The sequence below is a fragment of the Eptatretus burgeri genome, chromosome 3, assembly GCF_056783735.1.
Source record: "Eptatretus burgeri isolate ZD-2024b chromosome 3, Ebu_testis_v1, whole genome shotgun sequence".
In the NCBI taxonomy this organism is placed as follows: domain Eukaryota; kingdom Metazoa; phylum Chordata; class Myxini; order Myxiniformes; family Myxinidae; genus Eptatretus; species Eptatretus burgeri.
This window is the reverse complement of record NC_140963.1, coordinates 13,402,903-13,416,569: the sequence shown is the minus strand read 5'-3', so window position 1 is coordinate 13,416,569 and position 13,667 is coordinate 13,402,903. Positions and strand designations below refer to the sequence as shown.

Here is a 13,667-nt window from a genome sequence, read left to right as displayed (position 1 = left end):
AATTACAATACATTAAATGGAATAATCTTTAAACAGTAACGTGAACTTTTCAAAACTTTAAAGCAAATGTCCGAATATATTTAAAAGTTCATGATAGACCCTCTCAAAAGGCACCGTCAATGCGAGGATGTGTATAAGTGTTTATTATTTAAGGAGATCCGGATTGTGTATATAAAAGAGCGAAGTCCTAATATAAAGGTTTTGTCTGAAGAAGAAGAAGAAGAAGAAGAAGAAGAAGAAGAAGAATAAGAATGAGGAGGAGGAGGAGGAGGAGGAGGAGGAGGAGGAGGAGGAGGAGGAGGAGGAGGAGGAGGAGGAGGAGGAGGAGGAGGAGGAGCTCCGAGCAGCGTTCGCTACTTGAGACCCTGCTAAAAAAAAAACGAATAAAAAACACTTTAATAGAGACAAGATGGCATAAACAGAAATCCTGGATGAGACAAAGAATAAATAATCGCAATAACTGACACCGCAGGTGAAAACTAAACATTCTAAGAGACATACACAATAACCATTTGCAAAAATACCTGGCAAGATAGAGAATGTTGGCAGGAAAGTTGTAGTTTTCAATTGGGAGTGTACTACCCGTGGAGTACTTACTTGGGAGTACATGCCACCAGGTGGTCTAAACTCCAAAGGGCAACTTCCAATCGTAGTTGAGGGTTTAAGGGGTTGAAAGGGTCTAATCTCTCAAGCAGGTAAAAAGGTTCTAAAACGGTCGAAGTGTTCGAAAGCTCGAAATGGTCGAGGATCCAAGCTGTCTTAACATGTCCAAAGGGTGTAAGGGGTCTAAATAGTGTTATGATCTCAGGGGTCTAAAGGGAGTCAAGGGACATAAGGGGTATAAAAGTCTAAAGGGTTTTAGGGTTTAAATGGTATAAATGGTCTAAAGGGTGAAGGGGTCTAAAGGATCTTTTAAAGGTAAAGGGGGTCTTGAGGTCTTAAGGATCTTCGAGGTCTTAAGGGTTTTAGAGGTATTCAGTGGTCTTGGGAGATATTAGTGGTCTTAGGGTCTTAAGAGTCATGGGAGGTCTCAGGGAGTCTTAAATTGTCTTAAGGTGCGAAAACGTCTTCGGGTCTTCAGGAGTCTTCAGGGTGTCAAAAGGTAGAGAGGGGGTCGAAAGGATGTAAATGTCTAACAGCATCTTAAGGGTCTTCAAAAGTCGAAGGGGTCTCAGCAGTCGAAGTGATTGAAAGGTCACAACTGACATTCAAACACGACGTCATAAAGAGGCATATACCAAGGATTCACAGACCGTGTTTTTCATTTTCGGCTCACCTGGACTTTAGCCTGATGAGTTGATGCAATCAAGTGTCCGGAGGTAAGTCAGTCAGTCAGTCAGTCTGTAAACACTTCAGTCATTATTGCTTGAACCAAACACGAATTTGATGAAATTTGGCCACAAGCCTCACAAAGGTGTATTGACTACATCATGATATATACCTGTACTACTTCTTCCATGAGCCTTGACAATGTATACAAAAAAGCAGAAGCTGATACTCCAGGTCCCTCGTGGTATGGGTGGTATGAGGACTCGATCTGTGTCGTATGAAAGATAAATCTTGAAAGTTTCTTGAAATATCAGGTACACAAAGGCAAGTTACCGAGATTGTTGCCATGGCAACATAATTCAGCCAATCACAACCGTGATCTAATCAGATTGAGATAATGTCATGAGGAATAGATATATAAATATAATTCTTCGTCTTCTCTTCCTCTTCCCATTGTCAGGGGTGTGAGGTCCGATGGCACCGAGTTTCTGCCCTGCCTTGACCACGATATACCTCACCCCCCCCCATCCCTCTGTCCTCACCAATCTCTCCTCTCTCCAACCACCCCTACTTTACTGATATTATATCCCTCCTCATGCAATCCTCCCATCTCAACCACGGTCTCCCTCTTTTCTTCCTCCCTTGTTCTCTCAACCTATCCGCTCTCTTTGCCATTCTCTCTTCCCCCCATCCACACCAAATGTCCAGTCCATTTCAGCCGGCCATTTTCACTAATCTCCCAGTCAAGCTCATCTGCACACAAATCTCTTCCCTCGGTTCATCCATCCTCATTCTATCCATCCTCTTCACTCCCGCAATCTTCCTGACCCACTTGATGAATCACTGCCATGATCTAATCAGGTGGAGATAATTGATCCGATCCCTCTCAATGCAGGACTCGTGAGTGTGTATGTGCGTGTGTGTGTGTGTGGTGTGTGTGTGTGTGTGTGTGTGTGTGTGTGTGTGTGTGTGTGTGTGCGTGCCTGTGTGGTGTGTGTGTGTGTGTGTGTGTGTGTGTGTGTGTGTGTGTGTGTGTGCGTGCCTGTGTGGTGTGCGTGTCAGTATGAAGACCCTTCTTTGATTTCTACACAATTCTACACCCCTTGTCCAATATCCATCAAATTCTGCATATGTGCTGGGAGTATTGAGGGTCAGGTCACGGGCATACTCCATCTCCCACCTCCAGTAAGAATACTCTCTGTGTGCATGCATGGACGTTTGTAAATCATAGAGGGGGGGACAAAAAGGCTGGACCAATCTCCAACATGTGCTGCAAACAGGGTCAGGTAAAGGGCACAAGCACCATCCTAACCCCCCCCCCCCCCAGCAAATTTTCTACATCTATGTGTGTCTACATCTGAAAATCACCCCCCAAAATATAGATACATCTGAAAAATGTCTACATCGGGTCCATCTCCACCAAATTTCGAAAATGTGCTGGGACACTCAATATCAGGTCATGTGTGCAACCACCCTCCCCCTCCCCCTCCCTCCCCACCCCACCCCTCCCCACAAAGCAATTCTCTGAATGTATGTGTGTTTTTATGGCTGAAAATCAAGGAACTGACCTCAAAGCAAGGAAATGAGGCCACTTGGGTTCTCATTGCCATGGTGGACCCCCGGATTAATTTTTGCTGCAGCTTGAACCTGCACAAAACTTTTTGATGTTTTACTCAAGTTTTAGTAAAATCTTGATCAGATTACCCAGCTTGGAGAAAATACAAGAAACATTCGTGCATGAGAGGTGTCGGTTTGAAAGCATTTCCTGTTCGTACAAGCGGCAGTGGAGAAAAAAAAAAACACACACACACACACACACACACACACACACACACACACACACACACACACACACACACACCGATGGACAGACGCTTCCTCGTCCAGACTTGTTTTGTGATTTTATAGACGTACTCACATTCTAATTGTGCACACTTTATGGAGGTGCTCAGTTGAAAACAAGAGAACGTGTACTGCTGGCTACCACGAGGTGGTGTTTATGGCCGATGTGAGCACATTTTGTATGAACAGACAGACAAACAAGAAAAAGACGTCGTGCAAAGCACGATACTTGCAAAATCCACCCCTCTCTCCAAAGGTTGCCATGGGTCCATCAAATTGTCCATTTCATTAAGATAAAAATTCACAATCTTAATCAAAGTTCAACTCAATCAGATGAAAATGGACAATTTTTCAAATAAAATTTGATGATTTTAGAAGTTTGACCCTGAGTTGACCTTTGACCTTTTGACTTCAAAAATAGTTGGTTTCCCAATTCAGTGACGCAACATGCAAATCTTGTTCAAATTTCAAGTCAATCGGATGAAAAATGACGATTTCAGAAATTTGACCTCAAGATGACCTTTGACCTCAAAATCAAAAGGCTTCTCAGTTGAGACGACCTCTACAGCTTGGTAAAGATTCACGACGATTGGTTTAGAATTGTGACCTGTAGGTGACAGACAGACAGACAGACAAACACGCAGACAGAATAACAAAATCGACTGATATGACCGATATACTTGAAAAATCTTCGATTTTGCAAGGAACAAACAAGAAAGACGTCGTGCAGAACACGATACTTGCAAAATCCACCCTCTCTCCAAAGGTTGCTATGGATACATCAAATTGTACATTTCATTAAGATAAAAATTTACAATCTTAATCAAAGTTCAACTCAATTAGATGAAAATTGACAATTTTGTCAAAATTTGATGAATCTTAGAAGTTTGACCTTGAGTTGACATTTGACCTCTTGACTTCAAAAATAGTTTCCCAATTCAGTGACCTTATACGCAAATCCTCTTGAAATTTCAAGTAAATTGCATGAAAATTGAGCATTTTCCATGAGGTGTCTGACAAAAGGTGTCTAATTTTCCATTAGAAATCTGACAAAGTTGTTGACCTTTTGACCTCAAAAACAATAGGCTTCTTGCTTTTGACAAACTCGACCATGTGGTGAAGTCCACTCACTGACGGGGATGATCGGGGAGGTCTGGTAGACCACGCCATCCGCAGGCCTTGAACGGGCCAACATCTTCGAGTGTTGTTACGGTACGTGCTCCAAGATATCATCTTTTTGGAGTTTATTTTTTTGGAGTTGATCAGAAAGTTTTTGGAGTTGGAGTTTTGGAGTTGGACTTTTAGAGTTGATCAGAAAGTTTTTGGAGTTGGACTTTTGGAGTTGATCAGAAAGTTCCCAAAATCTTTTGTTGTGCGGACACGCACCCCTTTCTCGAATTTATTAATCTTTCTCCCCTCCTGATTAATCTATAGATTAGTTAATCCACAAATATTCCACTTCTGTTGTGTCGGGTTATGTAAATGAGGATTTTTGCTCAAAGTACCCTTTCATATCATGTCACGTGACACGGTATATATTGAATGCCTTGATGTGAACCCAAACCCACCCTTTGTGGGGCTTCATTGCTCTACATACCGGATAGGCATGTCGTCATGATTATTTTGTTGAATCCTTTAATGGACTTTCCTCCTGTGAACTCCAGTGTATGTATTTTATAGATTTACAAGTTTGTATCTTGCTCGATCTGTTTTGAGGTTTGGTGTTGGATTAAACCCATGGAGTGGCCGTGCCATTCCTACATTGGAGGTCGAGCGACTTCTTCATCACCTGTTTACATTTTTGTTTGGCTTTGTTTTTTTTTTTAGCTATATATACATAGTCGAGGCTCATGTAAGAGCGAGTACGCTGAACGGATGAAGACATAACAGGATGTGAAACACCAACAGCAGAGCAGAAGGACAAGATCGAGGGAGACTTGGACAAGCAGTGGGTGTGGGGAGGAATGGGGACAGGAGAGGATTCATGGGGAATGGGGGAAAGATGGACACAGAAGGAAACTCCATGGAGGGAAAACTGGACATTAGGAAGGAGGAGGGATTGGGGTTCGGAGGTTATTTAACGAAGATGTATAAGATCATGGTCTTGGATTGGGGACGATCTAACTGAGATGGAGGTGAACAGCTGATATGAGTTCACACATTCACATTGCTTCACTAAAGTTCACCTTCACCAGTCGATTGGGAGGTGGGGGTGAATTTGGAGGTGGAGGGTGAATTTGGAGGTGGGGGTGAATTTGGAGGTGGGGGGTGAATTGGGAGGTGGAGGTGAATTGGGAGGTGAAGGTGAATTGGGAGGTGGGGGTTAATTGGGAGGTGGAGATGAATTGGGAGGTGAAGGTGAATTGGGAGGTGGGGGTGAATTGTGGGTGAATTGGGAGTTGGGGGTGAATTGGAAGGTGGGGTGAATTGGGAGGGGAAGGTGAATTGGGAGGTGGGGGTGAATCGGGAGGCGGGGGTGAATTGGGAGGTGGAGGTAAATTGGGAGGTGGAGGTGAATTGGGAGGTGGGGGTGAATTGTGGGTGAATTGGGAGGTGGGGGTGAATTGGAAGGTGGGGGTGAACTGGGAGTTGGGGGTGAATTGGGAGGTGGAGGCGAATTGGGAGGTGGTGGGTGAATTGGGAGGTGGAGGTGAATTGGGAGGTGGGGGGTGAATTGGGAGGTGGGGGGTGAATTGGGAGGTGGAGGTGAATTTGGAGGTGGTGGGTGAATTGGGAGGTGGGGGTAAATTGGGAGGTGGAGGTTAATTTGGAGGTGGGGGTGAATTGGGAGGTGGAGGGTGAATTGGGAGGTGGGGGTCAATTGGGAGGTGGAGGGTGAATTGGGAGGTGGGGGTGAATTGGGAGGTGGAGGGTGAATTTGGAGGTGGGGGTGAATTGGGAGGTGGAGGGTGAATTGGGAGGTGGAGGGTGAATTGGGAGGTGGAGGTGAATTTGGAGGTGGTGGGTCAATTGGGAGGTGGGGGTCAATTGGGAGGTGGAGGGTGAATTTGGAGGTGGGGGGTGAATTGGGAGGTGGAGGTGAATTTGGAGGTGGTGGGTCAATTGGGAGGTGGGGGTCAATTTGGAGGTGGGGGTCAATTTGGAGGTGGGGGTGAATTTGGAGGTGGAGGGTGAATTGGGAGGTGGGGGGTGAATTGGGAGGTGGAGGGTGAATTGGGAGGTGGGGGTGAATTGGGAGGTGGAGGTGAATTTGGAGGTGGGGGTCAATTGGGAGGTGGAGGTGAATTTGGAGGTGGTGGGTCAATTGGGAGGTGGGGGTCAATTGGGTAGTGGAGGGTGAATTTGGAGGTGGGGGTGAAGTGGGAGGGGGGGGGTGAATTGGGAGGGGGAGGTGAATTTGGGGGTGGGGGGTGATTTTGGAGGGGGAGGGTTAATTGGGAGGTGGGGGCAAGGTGGGAGGGGGGGGACAGTTGGGAGGTGGGGGTCAATTTGGAGGTGGGGGTCAATTTGGAGGTGGGGGTGAATTTGGAGGTGGAGGGTGAATTGGGAGGTGGGGGTGAATTGGGAGGTGGAGGGTGAATTGCGAGGTGGAGGGTGAATTTGGAGGTGGAGGTGAATTTGGAGGTGGGGGTCAATTGGGAGGTGGAGGGTGAATTGGGAGGTGGAGGTGAATTTGGAGGTGGTGGGTCAATTGGGAGGTGGGGGTCAATTGGGAGGTGGAGGGTGAATTTGGAGGTGGGGGTGAATTGGGAGGTGGAGGGTGAATTGGGAGGTGGAGGTGAATTTGGAGGTGGAGGGTGAATTTGGAGGTGGAGGGTGAATTTGGAGGTGGGGGTCAATTGGGAGGTGGGGGTGAATTGGGAGGTGGGGGTGAATTGGGAGGTGGGGGTGAATTGGGAGGTGGAGGGTGAATTGGGAGGTGGAGGTGAATTTGGAGGTGGAGGGTGAATTTGGAGGTGGGGGTCAATTGGTCGGCGGGGGTCAATTTGGAGGTGGCGGTCAATTGGGAGGTGGGGGTCAATTGGGAGGTGGAAGGTGAATTGGGAGGTGGAGGTTAATTTGGAGGTGGAGGCTCAATTGGGAGGTGGGGGGCCATTGGGAGGTGGGGTCAATTGGGAGGTGGAAGGTGAATTGGGAGGTGGAGGTTAATTTGGAGGTGGAGGGTGAATTGGGAGGTGGGGGTCAATTGGGAGGTGGGGGTCAATTGGGAGGTGGAGGTTAATTGGGAGGTGGAGGTTAATTGGGAGGTGGAGGTTAATTGGGAGGTGGAGGTTAATTGGGAGGTGGTGGGTCAATTGCATCGACTTTTTGGATTCATTAAGTAACTTTGGACCAACAAATGGGTGTAAACGAGCGAATGGGGATGAATGCAGATTTGGTTGACATGGCAGTAACAATTGGACAACTTCAGGACAAACAAACGAGATAAAACAGAGAATCATCTTCGCTTTCTCATTAATCAGGATTTGCAAAAGAAAGAAATCATTAACATCACAATGTGTTCACGGCTTGAACATCGTTGAGGATCATCAACAGAGATGACTCAGACAAGTCAGAGCAGGGGAAGAAGGTCACGTGGTTGAAGACGTTGATCTGTTGATTTATTTTATATTTTTTTAAACGTGTGGAGGCTTCCCCATTTTCACATACGTCACACATACATGGGTCTAAATTTTCACAAAGCTTGCAGAGATATCGGAACCACGTGATCCACGTCAATGTCCACCGACGATTCATTAAAACCACTGACGGGGTCAAGTAAGTGACGTCATGATGACCACGCGCCGCCGTCCTCCACCACCCTGCCCTCTAACTGTAATATATATATATATATATATATATATATATATATATATATATATATATATATATATATATATATATATATATATATATATATATATATATATATATATATATATATATATATATATATATATATATATATATATATATATATATATATATATATATATATATATATATATATATATATATATATATGTCATAACTACAGGTGGAAAGGTTCTTTTCCAAGTCCACATTGGATTTAAATGCCTTTCGCTGGACGTGGTGCTTCTTGATGCAGCGCCCCCTCGTGGTAACGCACTCGAACTGCAGCTCCGCGGATCTGACGCCGTCGCCCTTGATACTTGGTAGGACTCACGAGTTGTTCTGATAATAATAATAAAAGTACACACACACACATCATGTGCCTTCACGTGCTGCCCTTGAACGTTCTAACTTGGTGAACACAAGTTAAATAATTCGTTAAAGCAGAGGATTACATAACTGGCAAATACATACTGAAGAAGAAGAAGAAGAAGAAGAAGAAGAGGAAGAAGCAGAAGAAAGGAAGAGGAAGAAGAAGAGTAAAAAGAAGAAGAAGAGTCCTTGATTGTCCAGCCCCTTTCTCCCTTGGCCAGACGTCTGTGTGTCTGAGTGTGAGCGCCATGGTCGCTGCGCTCACTGCGTTGTCATTCCCTCGGGATCGCAGTCCAGCGAGACGCTGCTGAGAGACGGACAAGGGCCAGCTAGGCCTGGCGTGGCCTGGCCTTGGCCGTGGCCATTGTGGCCGAATGGCGAGCTCCTGTGGCGCTGGACTCTATGTCTGGCCTTTCATGTCCATCTCCTGCTTTGTGTTGTTATCCCAGTTCCTATCCCTGTCCATCTACTCCTCCGCCTCGTCATCCTTCGTGATTGCGGAAGGTAAGGATGTTCACCGCTCGTCGCCTTCACTGTGTCACTCACGAAATCTGTCCGACGCAACACTTTGTGTCATTTCGGTGTCTATTTTGGTTTCTTGTCGATCTACCTGTACCTGCTGGTCACTTTGATATGACATTGTTTATGGTGCTTATGTCTGTGTGGTTTGGTATTTCATGTAGTTTTGTTCTTTGTATGCTTGTTGTCTGTCTGGAGGTTTGGTGTCTGTCTGTCTGTCTGGAGGTTTGGTGTCTGTCTGTCTGTCTGGAGGTTTGGTGTCTGTCTGTCTGTCTGGAGGTTTGGTGTCTGTCTGTCTGTCTGGAGGTTTGGTGTCTGTCTGTCTGTCTGGAGGTTTGGTGTCTGTCTGTCTGTCTGGAGGTTTGGTGTCTGTCTGTCTGTCTGGAGGTTTGGTGTCTGTCTGTCTGTCTGGAGGTTTGGTGTCTGTCTGTCTGTCTGGAGGTTTGGTGTCTGTCTGTCTGTCTGGAGGTTTGGTGTCTGTCTGTCTGTCTGGAGGTTTGGTGTCTGTCTGTCTGTCTGGAGGTTTGGTGTCTGTCTGTCTGTCTGGAGGTTTGGTGTCTGTCTGTCTGTCTGGAGGTTTGGTGTCTGTCTGTCTGTCTGGAGGTTTGGTGTCTGTCTGTCTGTCTGGAGGTTTGGTGTCTGTCTGTCTGTCTGGAGGTTTGGTGTCTGTCTGTCTGTCTGGAGGTTTGGTGTCTGTCTGTCTGTCTGGAGGTTTGGTGTCTGTCTGTCTGTCTGGAGGTTTGGTGTCTGTCTGTCTGTCTGGAGGTTTGGTGTCTGTCTGTCTGTCTGGAGGTTTGGTGTCTGTCTGTCTGTCTGGAGGTTTGGTGTCTGTCTGTCTGTCTGGAGGTTTGGTGTCTGTCTGTCTGTCTGGAGGTTTGGTGTCTGTCTGTCTGTCTGGAGGTTTGGTGTCTGTCTGTCTGTCTGGAGGTTTGGTGTCTGTCTGTCTGTCTGGAGGTTTGGTGTCTGTCTGTCTGTCTGGAGGTTTGGTGTCTGTCTGTCTGTCTGGAGGTTTGGTGTCTGTCTGTCTGTCTGGAGGTTTGGTGTCTGTCTGTCTGTCTGGAGGTTTGGTGTCTGTCTGTCTGTCTGGAGGTTTGGTGTCTGTCTGTCTGTCTGGAGGTTTGGTGTCTGTCTGTCTGTCTGGAGGTTTGGTGTCTGTCTGTCTGTCTGGAGGTTTGGTGTCTGTCTGTCTGTCTGGAGGTTTGGTGTCTGTCTGTCTGTCTGGAGGTTTGGTGTCTGTCTGTCTGGAGGTTTGGTGTCTGTCTGTCTGTAGGTTTGGTGTCTGTCTGTCTCTAGGTTTGGTGTCTGTCTGTCTGTAGGTTTGGTGTCTGTCTGTCTGTAGGTTTGGTGTCTGTCTGTCTGTAGGTTTGGTGTCTGTCTGTCTGTAGGTTTGGTGTCTGTCTGTCTGTAGGTTTGGTGTCTGTCTGTCTGTAGGTTTGGTGTCTGTCTGTCTGTAGGTTTGGTGTCTGTCTGTCTGTAGGTTTGGTGTCTGTCTGTCTGTAGGTTTGGTGTCTGTCTGTCTGTAGGTTTGGTGTCTGTCTGTCTGTAGGTTTGGTGTCTGTCTGTCTCTAGGTTTGGTGTCTGTCTGTCTCTAGGTTTGGTGTCTGTCTGTCTCTAGGTTTGGTGTCTGTCTGTCTCTAGGTTTGGTGTCTGTCTGTCTCTAGGTTTGGTGTCTGTCTGTCTCTAGGTTTGGTGTCTGTCTGTCTCTAGGTTTGGTGTCTGTCTGTCTCTAGGTTTGGTGTCTGTCTGTCTCTAGGTTTGGTGTCTGTCTGTCTCTAGGTTTGGTGTCTGTCTGTCTCTAGGTTTGGTGTCTGTCTGTCTCTAGGTTTGGTGTCTGTCTGTCTTTAGGAGGTTTGGTGTCTGACTGTGTGGAGGTTTGATGATTGTCTGTCTGTATTTCTAGGTTTGGGACTGACTGTCCGTCTGACTGTAAGTTTTGTATTTGTCTATATGTTATGGTATCCCAATATGTCCGTTTGGCGTGTCTCCACCTTCCAGTTGTGGTGTGTGGTGTGTGTCCTTCCGTTTTTGTATCTTTATAGTTTGTCTCTCTGTACCTCTGTTTTGATGGGTGTATGTCCATCTGTTTTGGTTCGTGTCTGTTTGTCTTTTTTGGGGGTCTGTCCCATTTATTATGAACCTTTTGTCCCTCTCCCCACATTCCACTTGACATTGACAGACACACTTTTAGTGGGTTAAGTTCTTCAAGATAAAGATCCCTGAACATGAACCTCCCTGATCATGAACCTCCCTGATCATGAAGGTCCCTGATCATGAACCTCCCTGATCATGAACGTCCCTGGTCATGAACCTCCCTGATCATGAACATCCCTGATCATGAACATCCCTGATCATGAACATCCCTGATCATGAACCTCCCTGATCATGAACCTCCCTGATCATGAACCTCCCTGATCATGAACCTTCCGATCATGAACGTCCCTGATCATGAACCTCCCTGGTCATGAACGTCCCTGGTCATGAACCTCCCTGGTCATGAACCTCCCTGATCATGAACCTCCCTGATCATGAACCTCCCTGATCATGAACCTCCCTGATCATGAACCTCCCTGATCATGAACCTCCCTGATCATGAATGTCCCTGGTCATGAACCTCCCTGATCATGAACGTCCCTGGTCATGAACCTCCCTGATCATGAACGTCCCTGATCATGAACGTACCTGATCATGAAGGTCCCTGATCATGAACCTCCCTGATCATGAACCTCCCTGATCATGAACCTCCCTGATCATGAACGTCCCTGATCATGAACGTCCCTGATCATGAACGTCCCTGATCATGAACGTCCCTGATCATGAACGTCCCTGATCATGAACGTCCCTGATCATGAACGTCCCTGATCATGAACGTCCCTGATCATGAACGTCCCTGATCATGAACGTCCCTGATCATGAACCTCCCTGATCATGAACCTCCCTGATCATGAACCTCCCTGATCATGAACGTCCCTGATCATGAACGTCCCTGATCATGAACGTCCCTGATCATGAACGTCCCTGATCATGAACGTCCCTGATCATGAACGTCCCTGATCATGAACGTCCCTGATCATGAACGTCCCTGATCATGAACGTCCCTGATCATGAACGTCCCTGATCATGAACGTCCCTGATCATGAACGTCCCTGATCATGAACCTCCCTGATCATGAACCTCCCTGATCATGAACGTCCCTGATCATGAACCTCCCTGATCATGAACCTCCCTGATCATGAACCTCCCTGATCATGAACCTCCCTGATCATGAACCTCCCTGATCATGAACGTCCCTGATCAGGTTTCGTGCTCATTCCGCACATCGTCCTTTTCCTTGATGACTGCTCGGATCCAGATGAAGCTTCTTCCACGTTTTGCCTTCGACTTCTACCTTCTAAGAGAACCTTGTGATTTATTTCCCGTTCTGTATTATTTCAGCCGCAGTATCCAGATGTTTTGAGCCGATCCAGATGTTGTTGTTCTGCTGTTTCGTGTAAGTGCGAGTGTTTTCCATCACTCGCACCTCTGGTTCCATTGATACCGAGTGATGTTTAATTCCCTTTAATTTTCATGATGAATCTTCCATTTGTTTTTCTTTTCTTTACATCGATTTCATGCGGCTCCTCCTCTGTCAAACCTTTGTAATGTCTTTGTTGGTGTCCTTGACTTGCACCCCGTTCACGAGAGGGTTGAATCGATGCGCAAAGACAACTGGTCTCATGTTACTTTATTTATTTATTTATTGATTTATTTTCTTTTCCGAAGACGAATCATGATTTGTTCTTTGTTTTTTTTTTTTTTGAGCTGTTTATTCACTCATTTGTATTCTCCAGCTTCGAGCCTGTGTGCTTTTTGCACCGATAACCGTGCGATCTGGTTGAGGGTGAGATCACCGGTGAAATTAAATCTGATCGAAGTAACTATCGAGTGCAGTGTTTGCAGGTACGTCGGCAGGTACGCTGCTTCCTGAAGCACACCATCCTCCTGTAGCCACAACTGGGCATAAACCCGGTCGGGGGGGGGGGGTTGGGGGCTTGTATTTTGGGTGCCGTCCATTCAGAGCCTCGACTCAAAAATGATTGGATGCATCTCTCTCGTATTTGGCACGTGTGGGCGATACCGTCTGGGGATGACGCACGTCGAATGATTTTGGGATCGGAGCCAAAAGTCATGCGGCACAGAATTTTATTTTCAAATTTTGCGGAAAAAATAATTGGAATTATTTATGGAGAGACTGGTGTGGGATTGTGATTATTGTGCTTTTTGGAACCGTTATTTATTTGAAATGTACTTTACTACCAACACGTCTCTTTTGATTGATCGATTTATTTATTTATCTGTTATGCATATGAATTAATTTATATATATATATTTATGTTATTATTAATTTATTTCTACCAGCAGAGGACTCGCCCAACGGACGATCTTGTTCCAAGCACGTAACACGTTCTTCTGATGCATACCTTTATTTGGGCGGTGTATAGGCAACTGACAGCTGTGTGGAGGCCCAAAAAAATTAATAACCTGGGTTATGTGCATGACGAAAGAACATACCTACTGCTTATAATTTGAAACAGCTCACTGCATTGGAAACCGTGGGGACAGGAATACTGTAATGTAAATGGTGGAGACTTGTAATACCCTCTCCTACCTGGAGGCGGCGCGACACGATACACATTTCCATTGAGAATTTGCTTCCACCCTCCCACCCCTCCCCCCCCCACAAGACCACCCAGCAATGATAAAAACACCCCACTCCATTAATTGGAGTCATACGGATCCGATGCAGCAAGTCTGGATGTAATCGGTCCAGAGCTGTCCAGGAGAAGCAGCACGACAAACAAACACCGGTCCGTGAATTCTAGTGAGGGTGCACC

General features: G+C 46.2%; 1 protein-coding gene across 2 annotated transcripts in view; it reads left to right on the top strand.

Annotated features, from left to right (window-relative positions):
- Positions 1-8,454: 8,454 nt before the first annotated feature.
- Positions 8,455-13,667, top strand: part of LOC147029418 (bone morphogenetic protein receptor type-2-like) — a 117,168-nt gene continuing 111,955 nt past the window's right edge. Inside the window, exons 1-2 of one of the 2 annotated variants that reach the window (XM_085872455.1) lie at positions 8,664-8,781; positions 12,624-12,732. Coding sequence is in view for 1 of the 2 variants with exons in the window: in XM_085872454.1 (XP_085728580.1) it covers positions 8,652-8,781 (130 nt within the window). In the remaining variant the exon portion in view is untranslated. Of the gene's footprint in view, positions 8,782-12,623; positions 12,733-13,667 lie in introns of both variants that reach the window. The other variant, XM_085872454.1, reaches the window with a different exon arrangement.